General features: G+C 42.3%; 2 protein-coding genes across 4 annotated transcripts in view; one reads left to right on the top strand and one right to left on the bottom strand.

Annotated features, from left to right (window-relative positions):
- FAM114A1 (family with sequence similarity 114 member A1) overlaps positions 1 to 7,483 on the bottom strand; it is a 34,709-nt gene extending 27,226 nt beyond the window's left edge. Inside the window, exons 1-3 of one of the 3 annotated variants that reach the window (XM_083836262.1) lie at positions 7,350 to 7,483; positions 4,655 to 5,004; positions 2,614 to 2,701 (exon numbers count right to left, since the gene is read on the bottom strand). In XM_083836262.1, coding sequence (XP_083692388.1) covers positions 2,614 to 2,701; positions 4,655 to 4,996 — 430 coding nt within the window. In that variant the 5' untranslated portion in view covers positions 4,997 to 5,004; positions 7,350 to 7,483. Of the gene's footprint in view, positions 1 to 2,613; positions 2,702 to 4,654; positions 5,005 to 6,691; positions 7,240 to 7,326 lie in introns of those variants that run through there. The other 2 variants (XM_083836263.1, XM_083836264.1) reach the window with 2 other exon arrangements.
- A 535-nt stretch (positions 7,484 to 8,018) lies between these two features.
- Positions 8,019 to 12,308, top strand: LOC310899628 (toll-like receptor 1). Its single transcript, XM_083836261.1, has 3 exons — positions 8,019 to 8,157; positions 8,670 to 8,770; positions 10,206 to 12,308. The coding sequence occupies exon 3, from the start codon at positions 10,264 to 10,266 to the stop codon at positions 12,223 to 12,225; it is 1,962 nt and encodes a 653-aa protein (XP_083692387.1). The 5' UTR covers positions 8,019 to 8,157; positions 8,670 to 8,770; positions 10,206 to 10,263; the 3' UTR covers positions 12,226 to 12,308.
- The last annotated feature ends 1,134 nt before the right edge of the window (positions 12,309 to 13,442 follow it).

Consider the following 13,442-nt stretch of genomic DNA (forward strand, 5'->3'; position numbering starts at 1 on the left):
CATCACACAGTCTTATCAAGTCAGACTGCCTAGACAACAAACTTGTTTGCATATTTATACTCAGTGAAAATTAGTAACAATACTGATACAGTCAGGTGGTATTTAATATCAATTAAGCATGACTTTTTAATGTATCTGAACCAATACTTTATTTGTTATAAAAAGATCGTATCGTAAAATAGCCCATGGAAATTCACAGATATACAATGCTGGCAGCAGCTTTCATAGACAAAAGCAGCAAACAGCTGTAAATAGTATGTCTTGTTTACTTATTAGGCAAAAAGAAGGAATAGAGGGGATACAATGCACATTATTGTTTGTCTCCCAAACCTTTTCCAACAGTATTCATCACTTTCAGGCAAGCTTGTGTCAGTTTTGCAAGAAAATATCCAAGGCTATGCTGCCCCACAGAAAAAGTATATGCTTTGTGATATTAAACTGATTGCTCCGTGAAGCCAAGACTTTTAAGAAATAGAAGACTCTAAGTGGGATTGCCACTGCAAGCCTGCAAAAAACAATGTCTGTTTGGTAACAAATAATATTAGAACTCACGAGGAACATTAGAATCTCCGTCTGATATAATATTACTTACTGCAAAACCTGAACAGATTATAACTGGGGCTATCTCATAGGCGAAACTGAATCACCTGGAAGAGCTGTGTTCCAAGAAACCCATTGCTGCAGCTATAAAAATGAACTGAACTAATCCATCACCATTACAATTTCAACTGATCAACTGCAGAATTACTTTCATGCAGATAACTTTCCCTCTTTTGTCATTTACACTAAGACAAATTCTTTTCAGAATGCTGTTGTAGCAATGTTATGTTGAGAATGTACGAGAGGCAAGGCTCATAGAAATCTGTGAAAGCAGCATCTTTTATTACCCAGCAATGGTGCTGGGAACAAAATAAGTAAAATTTTCAACACAAAGGCCCATCTACAAGTCTGAAAGAGAAGCACCAAATTTTATTGTTTAATACGAACTCTTATGCAGTTCCACAGCTAGTTATGCTGTCCTCATCCCCATCTGTATGTCTGTTCTTGTCATTTCACTCACGCTAGCAGTAGCATTTAGGTGATTAAAAGGTGAACCAGATTAAGGAATTTGCAAATTAATCCAGGCGAAGAACCAGCTCACACTTCAGTGGTACTTTGCAAAATCAGTCCCAGAATCCAGCTCCCCACATTGCTACACGAAGGCTATCGTTAGCATATGAGGAGAAATACATTGGTAGTGCAGGGCAGGCCTGCCCCTTTCAGCAGGAGCCTTTATTTACATCAGTTTGGAGACATCTTAGAAACCCATTCTAAGTTTGTTAGACATGTTAACTGGCGGACTGTCTGACAGAAAAGATAATTATGAACTCCTGAGTGTGGGTGTTACTGAAAGAAGAGATGATAGGGAAGTTCCCTCCTTCTCTGAGGAATAAACAGAAATAATTTATTGCCCATTGAACAAAAAAGGATTAGGAGGAGAATTATTTAACCTTATATGGGATCACAAACCCCATAACTCCATTAAATCCATTATTTTTAGTAACTAGCGATTAATTTTAATTCCAGGGTTCATCCTTTGAAGGTATTTTGTGGATCCTTGATTAGAACTCATTAGCTAACAGCTTAGTAGCTGTTTTGTGAGAAACAATTTCCTGCTGCTAACTATCTATTGCATGCTTCACTTCTTGTCTGTGTGAGTTTTTAATGGGTATAATGACTAAGTTTTACCTGAAGTCTTCATGAGTATATTTTGGGTTGACATACTGTTGGAAATGAGCATATAGGGAGAGGGAGTACAGGGTCCGTGTTTTGATATGCTGCTCTACTCCCTGAACTCTGGTGTGATAAGATTACCAGCTTCACTGTGTGTCAGTGAAAGCCAGAATAATTTATGAGAAGTGAATTCACATTGTACAGTTAGAAGTCATAATGCATAAACCACAAACACATGTGCGTGATTTGGGGATGGAAGGCTTTGACTTCAAAACCCACAACTGATAGTCATTGCATCATATTATGCATTCTTTCTGCGAAGCAGACACAATGATAAGTCACTCACTTTACAAACAAGCCTATTACATTGTCCATAATTCTCCCACGTGCCTGTTGACAGGACGAGGGGGAATGGGCTAAAGTTGCGCCAGGGGAGGTTTAGGTTGGGTATTAGGAATAACTTCTTTACTGAAAGGGTTGTTAGGCATTGGAATGGGCTGCCCAGGGAAGTGGTTGAGTCACCATCCCTGGAGGTCTTTAAAAGACGTTTAGATGTTGAACTTAGTGATATGGTTTAGTGGAGGACTCGTTAGTGTTACGTCAGTGGTTGGACTGGGTGATCTTGGAGGTCTCTTCCAACCTAGACGATTCCGTGATAATTTGACCTGGAAAAGTATTTACATGCCCTGACAGTTTAGGAATGTCCTTCATCCTATTAAAAAAAGTCATGGCACACTATCAGCTTGCCCAGCCCATCAGGAGAAAACTGTCTACAAATCTTATTAATCGAGACAAGCAGGTTTGCCTTTAGATGTTATTTTTAAGATACGACATTAACATGTCTAATAGCATATTAAAATTATTATTTATTTCCATATAGCTTACTGACTAAACACTTACCCACTGTGGCAGAAGCTGATGACAGGAGAGACTTGCCCCAGGTACCCCAAGCTCCCCATCTACTTGCTTTAGATGAGGAGTCTGTGGCCTACAAGAACAAACATATTACTTTACTGTCTAGAAGTCATGTATCAGAGTGATGCCTTCTGAAGAATGATTCTTTAGAGTCAAAACATAGAGAGAAATAGCCCTGAATGACTACTGACAAAAACTTTGCTGCTAGCTCCTCTAAGAGATGCTTAAGCTTTTGTGCAAAGTAGTCCATGCAAAAAGGTATCATTTATTACAGTGCAGGACTGTTTCTATTCCCACCTCACCTTTTCTTCCCTCCAAGAACAGACTACGGTCATCAAGCTCACTCTAAAATCTGTGACACCGATCATTTGGCTACTTCAATACAAAGTCAGGTAGGCTAATTCAGTCTTCTGTAGCGGGTTAAACCAACCCCGCAGGCTTTGAGCTGAAAGGCCACGTAATGGGTTCTGCAGGATCTGCTGTTGTATGGTAACTTCTAGCTAAGGAATTGCAACATTTGACTGGGAAGGACTGACTGTTCAGTGAATGTGTCTACAACTGCAATGAGAAGAGTGTCTGTACTGAGGATTAGTTAAGAACTATGTGTCACAGTGAAGTGTCATTCTAGCTTATTTCACATATACTGTCCCTGGGCAGACACGCACTTCTGTAGTTTTATTACAATGACTGATTTATATTGCCTCCATGTTCAGAGTTTGGTTGCCAGAAGCCAGATTTTTAAAGTTTTTTTCATTCCTAAAAGAGCAACAGATTCTTAATGGGATCCTAATCACTTACAGACAGTGCTAGATTGGGCATTATGTGAAATTCAAATCTCTGTGCACAAGAAAGCAAAATAGGAAGCTTAATTCAAAGCACCTATTCCTGAAAGCACATAAAACTCTAGGGACGTCTTTAGGGATGTCCTAATATTTCTTCAGGCACCTAATCTTACAAAGCCATGCAAATGTATTGCGGTTATTCTTTGGGACAGGCAGGCATCCATCTCCTTTCTTTGTTCCATGGGGAGCCAGAGCTAGAGGCTTCTCTGCCTGAGTCTCCTCATAGGTGTAACCCAGTAGATGTGCACAGGGAATTCCTAACAACTGTTCAATCAAAACACAGCCAGAAGAGGTGCTGCCCACCTTTTTCCATTAACACATGGAATTGAACAACTATCACTACTCCATATTTAAATCATATTAAGGAACTGTTGTCTCAATTGCATGTAACTTATTGCCTCTGCACAATTAACTCATGAACAAAAGCTGAAGTATCCCAAGCAGCTCTGCATTGTGCACTGTATACATCCCCTGTAACGTCTTGGAGGCAGGGCCCTGTTACTGGTAGAGGGACTAAACAAATGCATTTGAACCTTTTCCAATTTGTGGATACCTGAAAATGTTCCAGTGGAGATGTAAATATCTTTAGCTATGTCATCATGTGCATTGAATGTCATGTAGACTGTAAAAAAGCACTTTTCTTTTTTAATGAACTTCTTACAATTGCTCAGGACTCCCAGAGGCTGGAGGATCACACATCAAACAATACTGGCCTAGAATGAAGGCTGCCAGTTTCAGTGAATCTTGTGAAAGATGGATTATTTGTGTGAGGCTAATGTCTTGAAAACTGGAAAGCACAAGTCTCAGCGCTGCATATGCAGCTTAAGTTCGGTCCTCTTTCAGGTTTGTTCTGTGAACTGAATGAAGCACATCTGTACAGAACACCAGATAAATTATAAGAGTATTCAAAATGGACTAGATTCTTAGTAAGACAAGCTCTGGCACAGTTTAATTGCAACCAAGCTAGAGAGACCAAATTAATATCACCCTGTGAAGAGAAATTCAGCTGTTCCTAGTTTCCAAAGGCTTGGCGCTGCAGTCAGTCTAACTGATTTTATTCCCATTCAGGTTCTCTGTATGTAACTCCTTAGGTTTTTGTAAAAAGCAGTATACAAATTTTACAAAACTCTGTTCTTACAGAGCAGGGAGGGGAGAACATTTATGGAAATGAAAATATTACTCACTGGACTGCTTTGTTCAGGTGGTGTTTCTTCAGACTCAGGTTCTGCATCAAGGCTTACAGTCTCATTGCACTCAGTGGGCATGTCTTCAGCCAGCTCTCCATTGGAAGGCAGATTTTCAGCTATGTTTTCAGTCAAAGGATTTTCATTAATAAATACGTCTCCTTTCTGTCCATTACTGGCACTCTGAGCAGCCTGTCCATGTTCCTCATGTGAAGATGTAGGCAAGATCTCAGCCTCCACAAGGTCTGGTACTGACTCGTGAGGCAATACATCATTGCTGGGCATTTCCACTACTTCAGATTTTTCTTCAGGTGGAATGCCATCACCTAAGTCTTCAGACATTTTCAATTCTGAATACAGAAAATAAATTAGTCTTTTTAGATGAATAATCATATAATATGGAGTGTTTCCCAAAAGCTATTGCTGAAAAAAAAGCATAGCCTTGATGTAAGGTCTCCTGAAGCACGGAGCCCTGTGGTACATACAGCATGCTGGCCCTGACACGATTATACTTTGAATACTCTATTCACCTTGCAGGACTGCACTCAAGTACAAAGAGCAGCATTATTCTTTTGTTTTCCAAAATATTGCTGGTTGAGTGAGAAAGGATATTCATTTGCCTGGAGAAGTCAACTATAAGAGCTTCCACATGGTTAATTCCTATGTTCCTTATTAGGTGTATTGATGGGATACTGGAAAATGTGATAACCTGAGCTGCAATGGCTCTAGAACATATTGGCCAAGCAGTTCTTGCTCCTATTTTCACCACCTCCACTTACACACGTTCCTATCATCTTCTGAATGATAGAGAGAAAGATGCCAAGGAGCTGAAAAAAGCACCAGTAAAAGCTGCAGTAATATTAATACATTGGAGATGGGTTGTAATTTGAAAACACAACAGGCCATGGTCCCTGCAGCCAGTTCAAAGATAGGAAACATTTGCTGCTCACATAGAGTCTGTACTGCTTATCTCAAAGGCTTACTGTTTGGGTAACACTTCTCACCTGTTCCTAAAATGTCAGGGATCAGTTCTGGAATTAAGCTGTGTGATTAAACTTCAATTCTGAAGCCAAGGTAAGCTTGCATGAGGTACAGTTATTGACATATTTCCAAGCATTCTCCACAACATTGTAGTCATTGCACTAAGGACCCACACAGAGAAAGAAATGGCCACGGAGCAAGCTCTGCAGCTGATTAAGAAGCGGCACTGGCAGAGGCCAAGAGCACTGGACTTTAGTCACAATTACTACTATTTACTTGTTGACAACAACAGTATGCCTGGCACCATACTTGAAAGACAAACCTTGACAGAGAGCTGTCATTGCAAGGTCTTGTCTACATGCAGAGCTGAGTGGCAGAAAATAAACTCAAGCAACCCTGTCTGCTGATGCTGTCTTTTCACTGACTCCCATTTGAACTAAAAACAGTCCAGTACCTCGTACCTGTTGGAATGCCTGAGGTTCTAAAAGAGACTGGCAAAAAAGAAAAGAGGGTGAAAAGCAGAATATAACTGGGATTAGTAAGACACCTGCCTGTCAAGCATGTACTTATACTAGTACCTTTTATTAAAGTCTGTAGAATCATGTACAGCTGTGGCCTTAGCAGCCTGTTTATCTAATTTGAACTAGAGCAGCTGTTTGAACAGTACCGAGAATAGCATTTAGGATCAGTGAACAAGAGGCATAAATAAATAAACACTTGATGCCACTTACATTACTTTAGCTTACGCTGTAACTTAATTATCTTTAGCAAATATGCATTTACAAGTCAGAATGTTTACATTTGCTACAAACATTTGAAGTTTTCTATTACGAATACAGCAAACACCATAAAATAAGGTAGGCAAATATTGCTATAATTTTACAGTACTCTGTGTGATGGGTAGCATCACCTAAAGAAAATGCTTCTATTTGTGTCAGTTATGAGGATCCTCTACTAAACCCAGTAAAACCTGTAGATACATGCATCACAGTTTTGCACTGGGATTGGATCTGAATGATCAAATACCCGACACCAGTACAAATTTTAAAGGCTCACATGTGCACACGGATAGTGGCAGGACTGGCTCATCTCTGGGGGCCGCTGTGGTCCCTGCAAGTCCTTTGCTGAGCCTGCTTTTGGGGACCCGAACAGCTAACAGCAAACTCCCAAAATCAGTCAGAAACCAAGAAGCCGTCCACTCGTGCTTGACCCTGGGGCAAGGCGTCGCTGTGGGCTGTACCGACGTGACATGACCGCGACAGCTCTGTCGTGAGGGAGCCCCTCTCCCCTGACGGATCCAGAAGAAGGCGTCGAGGCCAGAGGCGACCCCCAGCCCCTCAGGCTCCGCGGCACCTCTGAGGTGCGGTGGCCGCCCGCGGAGTTTCATCCCGCCCCGAAAGCGCCTGGCGCCGCCTCGCTCAGGGATAACTTGATAACTTTTTTTTGTTCGTTTTTGTCCCCTGGGGAAAATCCCCGGCGACACTGCGCTCCCTCCCGGGGTCGCTTTTCTCCCAGCTGCCACCTGCCCCCCCGGGCAGGGCGAGGCGGGAGCAGCCGCTCCCTCAAACCCGCTGCTTCCCCTTTCTTCTTCCTCTTTTTTTTTTTTTTTTCTTCTCCTGGTTTAATCCCCTCCGGGCTTGAGTTGTTAGTGAGGGGCCCGCAGGAAAGTGTCAGGGAAAAACAAAACAAACCAAGAAATCGCCGTGCTCCTTACCGCTCAGCAGTCCCCTTGCCGGCGCGCCCCCTGCTCCTTCCCCGCCCCGCCACGTCGGCAGCAGCGGGGGGAGGAGGAAGCGATGGCCGGGCGGCCGCGGGCCGGCCGTGCTGTGCCGGGCCGGGCCGCTGGGAGGAGGGAGGGCTCTTCTCTCGGTCCTTCTCCCTCATGTCCTTCCGAGGCAGCCGCCTGTTGCGCCCGGGGCTGCGGGCAACCGGCCGCGCCGGCAGCACTGCCCCGCCGCGGGGAGAGTCGCCCTGACTGCCATTACTGCCCCTCACGGCCCCGCTCTCCTCAGGAGGCGGAAAGGGGCTGAAATATGCGGCTGTAGGATTACACAGCAGGGAGTTAGCCTTTCAGGTGACACCCCGCACCTTGGCTGCATTTCCAGGAAGTGCAGCCGAAAGTAACTGGGAGGTGCGTACGCGAACTTCCAGTAAGTGCCTGCAGTGCTGCCCGCAGCCCTGTGAGGAGCCGTGGGTTCTTGGCAAACAACTTGCGGTTCTGGTCACAGTCGGATGCCTCACGCCGTTTCCTCTTTTTGCTGCTTCGTTTTCAGGCAAAGCATACCCTTTTGCAGTTCCAGGATTTGTTGCAGCATCATTTCTGTCACCAGACTTCCTTTGCTGAAGAAAAAAATTTGCTGTTGGCACGGGAAGCATAACAAAACTTACGAATCACTGAGGAGAGCTGCTTATAGGAGGTCGTGAAGTAAAACCTCAGTTCTCAGAAGCGTGCCTCACAAACGAGGATAAAGCTACGTGACTTAGCACTTATTGAGCAAAATGCTCTGAAGTTTCCCATTAAGGTAGGTGATAGCAGAACAAATGTTTGTATTGCTAAATAATAAGCTTATTTTTAGGTGTTTCAATGAGTATTTAAGTATCAGGGCATGCTTGTAGTTCTGGTGTCTTTTAGGTTAATTTATTAATGTGTAGATGTATTTATTGAGAACTCTCAAGAAGTCCTAAGGAGTCACCTGTTCTTTTTAATGGAGCTTGTGGAAGAGTAAAGGCATTGTCTTTGTGGGAATCATAATAGATGGAGCTCAATAGTTGGGGGTTCGTTTTTCCTTGTCGTGACTGGTAATTTTGACTATAAAATAGATCTTACAGTAATTAATCAGTATTGTAATAGGAAGTTGCTACTCAAAGATGAAAGAGCATTGTAAATGTGTGTGTATGTCTGTCTGTGAGATAGGAGGTTGTATGAGTTTCCTGAGTTCCTAAACGGCTTCACTGAATTTAGCACTTGTATTTACTAGTTTTCTTTCTCTTTCACTTTTCAGTAATTAATTTCACTTGTATTTTCTCACTGCAGAAATGTTACAAATGGTTTTGGAACAGAAAAATTAGTACAGAAGATGAGCAATAAATGAACACTTCTACTCACCTTGGATTTCACTGAAGTCTATTATCACTGTAAGTTGAGTGCCATCATCTTCCTAAAGGGTTCTTGACAGGTTTCAGAAAAAAATAATGATTGCCTTTTAGTAAATAGATAAATATATTTAAAAAAAAAAGGAAGGAAACAACTTCATTATATGACTTAATTTGGCTACTTTTGTCAAGACATTTGGGGAATATATTCATCTTCAAGTAAGTGATTGCACTAGAGTGGTAAGTGAGGACTAATGGCATGCAATTTATGGTAAAATGCTTCTTTTGCTTTTTAATATATGCCTAATCTTTATAGTATGTAGGCAGAACAGGAGAACTCAGACTATGCCAGTGGCCAGTGTACTGTCATTTAATTAAAGAGACACCAATAACAGGCTCTAATTTATGGCAGTTTTTACACGTTAATTAAATGTGCATCTGATTCTGTATTCAGTAGAGTTACGCCTGTGTTATATTCGTGTGGTTAAACTGCTATAATCTAAAACAAGAGTGAACATTTGATAGAAGCAAGGGCTTACTTTAAGATTTTACCTCTTCAGTCAGGAACAGACAATAGTATGGCTTGTATGCAACAATGGTACAAAGTGTCACTTGCAAACTAGATGTGAATTCTCTTGTCTATAGTGACAGAAACAAAGAATCATAGAGCACCACCATAAGGCTTATCAGCGTGACAGCAGAGAATATGAATTGCCCATGTTCTGTTTTGTGCTGTCTCTCCTATCTTTCCCTTTCTTTTTTGGATAATTTGTTTTCATATGGGGCTGAGAAATGAAGTATGATGTATAGAATAAGCTTTAAAGTGAAAAAGTAATTTTTAAGATTATTTCCTCTGATTCCTGAATCACTGAAATGTTAATACATGATAGTATGCTAAACCAGAAAGATAGATTAGTTCCATTGGAGTTAGTTCCATATTTAGACCTCAGCTAAGATGGAATTTCTGACCAGCGTTGTACAGAAATAAAGAGAGACTGGTTTATGTCTTTGCCAGGATAATAACCCAAGTGTTTGGCATTCAATACTGAAGGTGCTGCTCTGTTTTAATTCAAAAATAAAATAAAAATAAAAAACACCTTACCCAGTGTTTTCATCATGTCCACTATTTAACCCAATCAAAACACTGCTGTGGAACAGGAGAGAGATATGGTTCCTGTTTTTTTTCCCCCTGCTTATCCTATCATAAAGCATGAAAATGCACCATCAAATAATAATTAAATAATGAAGGAATGTCTTAATTAAATAATAAAATTATTTAATAAAATTAAATACACTTACTTAAATAATGAAATTAAATAAATAATTCAGGAACGCCTCTCGTGAATGGTAATAGGTTTATAATAATTGCTTTCTGAGTCAAAGGCAGAGGCAGAAAATTTGAACCTTAAAAAAGTTGGTCTATGATGGCTGTTGGATATACACTTAATGATATGATCTGTTTTTGTTGTTGTTACAGGATCAGAATAAAGATGGATGTATAAATATTGAACATCTGCAAGGAGCCATAAACCAGTATGACAAAGAATATGAGATATCTCGGAAACTTTTTTGTGTATGAGTGTCTGTTTGTATTAACTTTTTGGAACAATATCAGCCTGTCTGTGGAAAATGAACTCTTTACATCTGTTTCTAATAATTTTCCAGAAGGTGGTTCTGACAAAAGCATCATGAGCCTTCCACTGTTGTATAAAAATCGTCAGCAGTCCAAAGTTGAATACAATTGGGTTGTAGTAGAAAATACTACAGAAAGCCTGTCATTGTCACAAATCACAAATGGCAATGTAAAAAAATTAATAACTTTATTGTCTGATTTCAGAAAAGGCTCCAGGCTACAAAATCTGACACTGACAAATATGTCAGTGGACTGGAATATTTTTCTTGAACTTCTTCAGACTGTATGGCACTCATCCATTGAATATTTCAATATCAACAACTTTACGCAATTGTCGGACATTGAATCGTATAACTTCAGGTATTCGGGTACTTCCATGAAAGCACTGGCATTGAAGAACATTCTAGTCACAGATCTATACTTTTCACAGGATGACCTGTACCAGATATTTGCAAACATGAACATTGAAGCCTTGACAGTAGCAGAATCAGAGATGATACATATGCTATGTCCTTCGCTTGACAGTCCCTTTAGATACATAAATTTTAGAAACAATGATTTAACAGATCTGCTTTTTCAAAACTGTGATAAATTAATTCAACTGGAGACATTTATCTTGCAGAAGAATAAATTTGAGAGCCTTTCCAAGGTGAGCTCCATGACAAGGCATATGAAATCACTGAGGTATCTGGACATGAGCAGCAACTTGCTGCGTAACGATGGAGCCGAGGAGCACTGCCAATGGACCGAGTCTCTGATGGAGCTGGACCTGTCCTCAAATCAGTTGACAGAGTCCGTGTTTGGGTGCTTGCCGGTCAATGTCAATAAACTGGACCTACAAAACAACCAGATCGCCAGCGTCCCCCAGGGGATTGCTGAGCTGAAGTCCTTGAAAGAGCTGAACCTGGCGTCAAACAGGCTGGCTGACCTGCCGGGGTGCGGTGGCTTTTCGGCCCTGGAGTTCCTGAATATGGAGATGAACTCGATCCTCACCCCTTCTGCCGACTTCTTTGAGAGCTGCCGGCGGGTGCGGGAGCTGGAAGCCGGGCACAATCCGTTCAAGTGCTCCTGTGAGCTGCAGGCCTTCATGCGTCTTGAGAGGCAGTCTGGGGGGAAGCTGTCCGGCTGGCCGGAGGCATACGTGTGCGAGTACCCAGAGGACCTGAGGGGAACGCAGCTGAAGGACTTCCACTTGACTGAGCTCGCTTGCAACACGACCCTGTTGCTGGTGACAGCTCTGCTGCTGACGCTGGTGCTGGTGGGGGTGGTGGCCTTTCTGTGCATCTACTTGGACGTGCCGTGGTACGTGCGCATGCTGTGGCAGTGGACGCAGACGAAGCGCAGAGCTTGGCACGAGTGCCCCGAGGAGCGGGAAACCGTCCTGCAGTTCCACGCCTTCATTTCCTACAGCGAGCGCGATTCCGTGTGGGTGAAGAACGAGCTGATCCCGAACCTGGAGAAGGGGGAGGGCAGCGTGCAGCTGTGCCAGCACGAGAGAAACTTTGTTCCCGGCAAGAGCATTGTGGAGAATATCATTAACTGCATAGACAAGAGCTACAAGTCAATCTTTGTGTTGTCTCCCAACTTTGTGCAGAGCGAGTGGTGTCACTACGAGCTGTACTTTGCCCATCACAAGCTGTTTAGTGAGAACTGCAACAGCTTAATCCTGATTTTGCTGGAGCCAATTCCTCCATATATTATCCCCGCGAGGTACCACAAGCTGAAGGCTCTCATGGCAAAGAGAACGTACCTGGAGTGGCCGAAGGAGAGGAGCAAGCGTGCCCTTTTCTGGGCTAACCTGAGGGCAGCTATTAATATTAACCTGCCAGTGGCTGAGGGACAGAGGTGTGGAGAAAGAGATTAAGAACCTTTCTAATGCAGTTTCTTTTCTTTTCTTTTTTCTTTTTTTTTTTTTTTTGATGAACCAATAAATACTTTATGATTTCTATTTGTTGTCAATATATTTCACTTTTTGTTATAGAACACTATTTCTACAGAATTGTCTATGCTGCCTTACTAGAGGAAAAATTTAGCCTAGTTTACTGGAGATCACTTGAGATTGACACAAAGATATAACTTGAATATTTATTTTTTTTCAACTGTGCTTGAAATATTGTAGTAAATATTTCTCTGTGAAATAAAATCTGGAGCACTTGGTATGGTCCTGTGGAAGAGGGACTGAATTGCTGGTGCCTTCAGAGATCTACATTACATCTTGGTCATAGGATCTCTGTTAAAATTAGGTTGCAAGAAAGAAAATTATGTATCCTGATATGTCTAGAAGTCCAGAATTTGAGAGTATTACTGGGTTAAGTTTCAGATTGAAGAACATAAAGCACGGGACCCAGATACAGAGCTCTGTGAATATCCTGTGCAAGGGAACAGGCATGGCTGTGACAGAACCGGACTGAGTGGGGAAGGAAGGGGGATTTTATTCTTAAAGAGAAAAAAGGATGAGGTACTTCGCCTTTTGGTGTCTGTAGCTTGGCACTGCTCTGGATGAGTGGATCGAGTGCACCCACACTGAGCTCCCAGACAACACCAAGCTGGGCAGCAGCGTCGATCTGCCTGAGGGCAGGAGGTTCTACAAGGGATCTGGACGGGCTGGGCCCATGGGCCACGTCCAGTTGCATGACTGCGGAAAGGATTGTCCTCTTGTATGCAGCACCGGGGAGACTGCATCTCAAGCAGGGTGTTTGGTTTTGGGCCCCTCACTACAAGAAGGACATGGAGTTGCTTGAGTCCCCATCCCTGGAGGTACTTAAGAGGTGTTTAGGAGACATGGCGTTTAGGGACATAGTTTAGTGATGGGACTCCGTGGTAAGGCTGATGGTTGGACTTGGTGATCTTGAAGGTCTTTTCCAACCTAGATGATTCTACAATTTCATGATTCTAAGCAGCTGTCGATTTCAGCTGAAATAGTATCTTTTGCAGCACAGCTATGAGTTTCTGATCAGAAAGGCAATAACCAGTCAGAGGCTGAAAAGATTTGCCAGGTCTTGGGACAACTGGTAAGACCTCTATTCACGAAGTCAGAAGGACAAGCTACATTTACGTTATGTGCCAGATAATTGACAAATC

This window comes from Anser anser, assembly GCF_964211835.1.
Source record: "Anser anser genome assembly, chromosome: 4".
Lineage (NCBI taxonomy): Eukaryota > Metazoa > Chordata > Aves > Anseriformes > Anatidae > Anser > Anser anser.

Excerpts from the sequence above, each read along its gene's own strand:
- LOC310899628 (XM_083836261.1), top strand. The coding sequence starts at position 10,264 with ATGACAAAGAATATGAGATATCTCGGAAACTTTTTTGTGTATGAGTGT.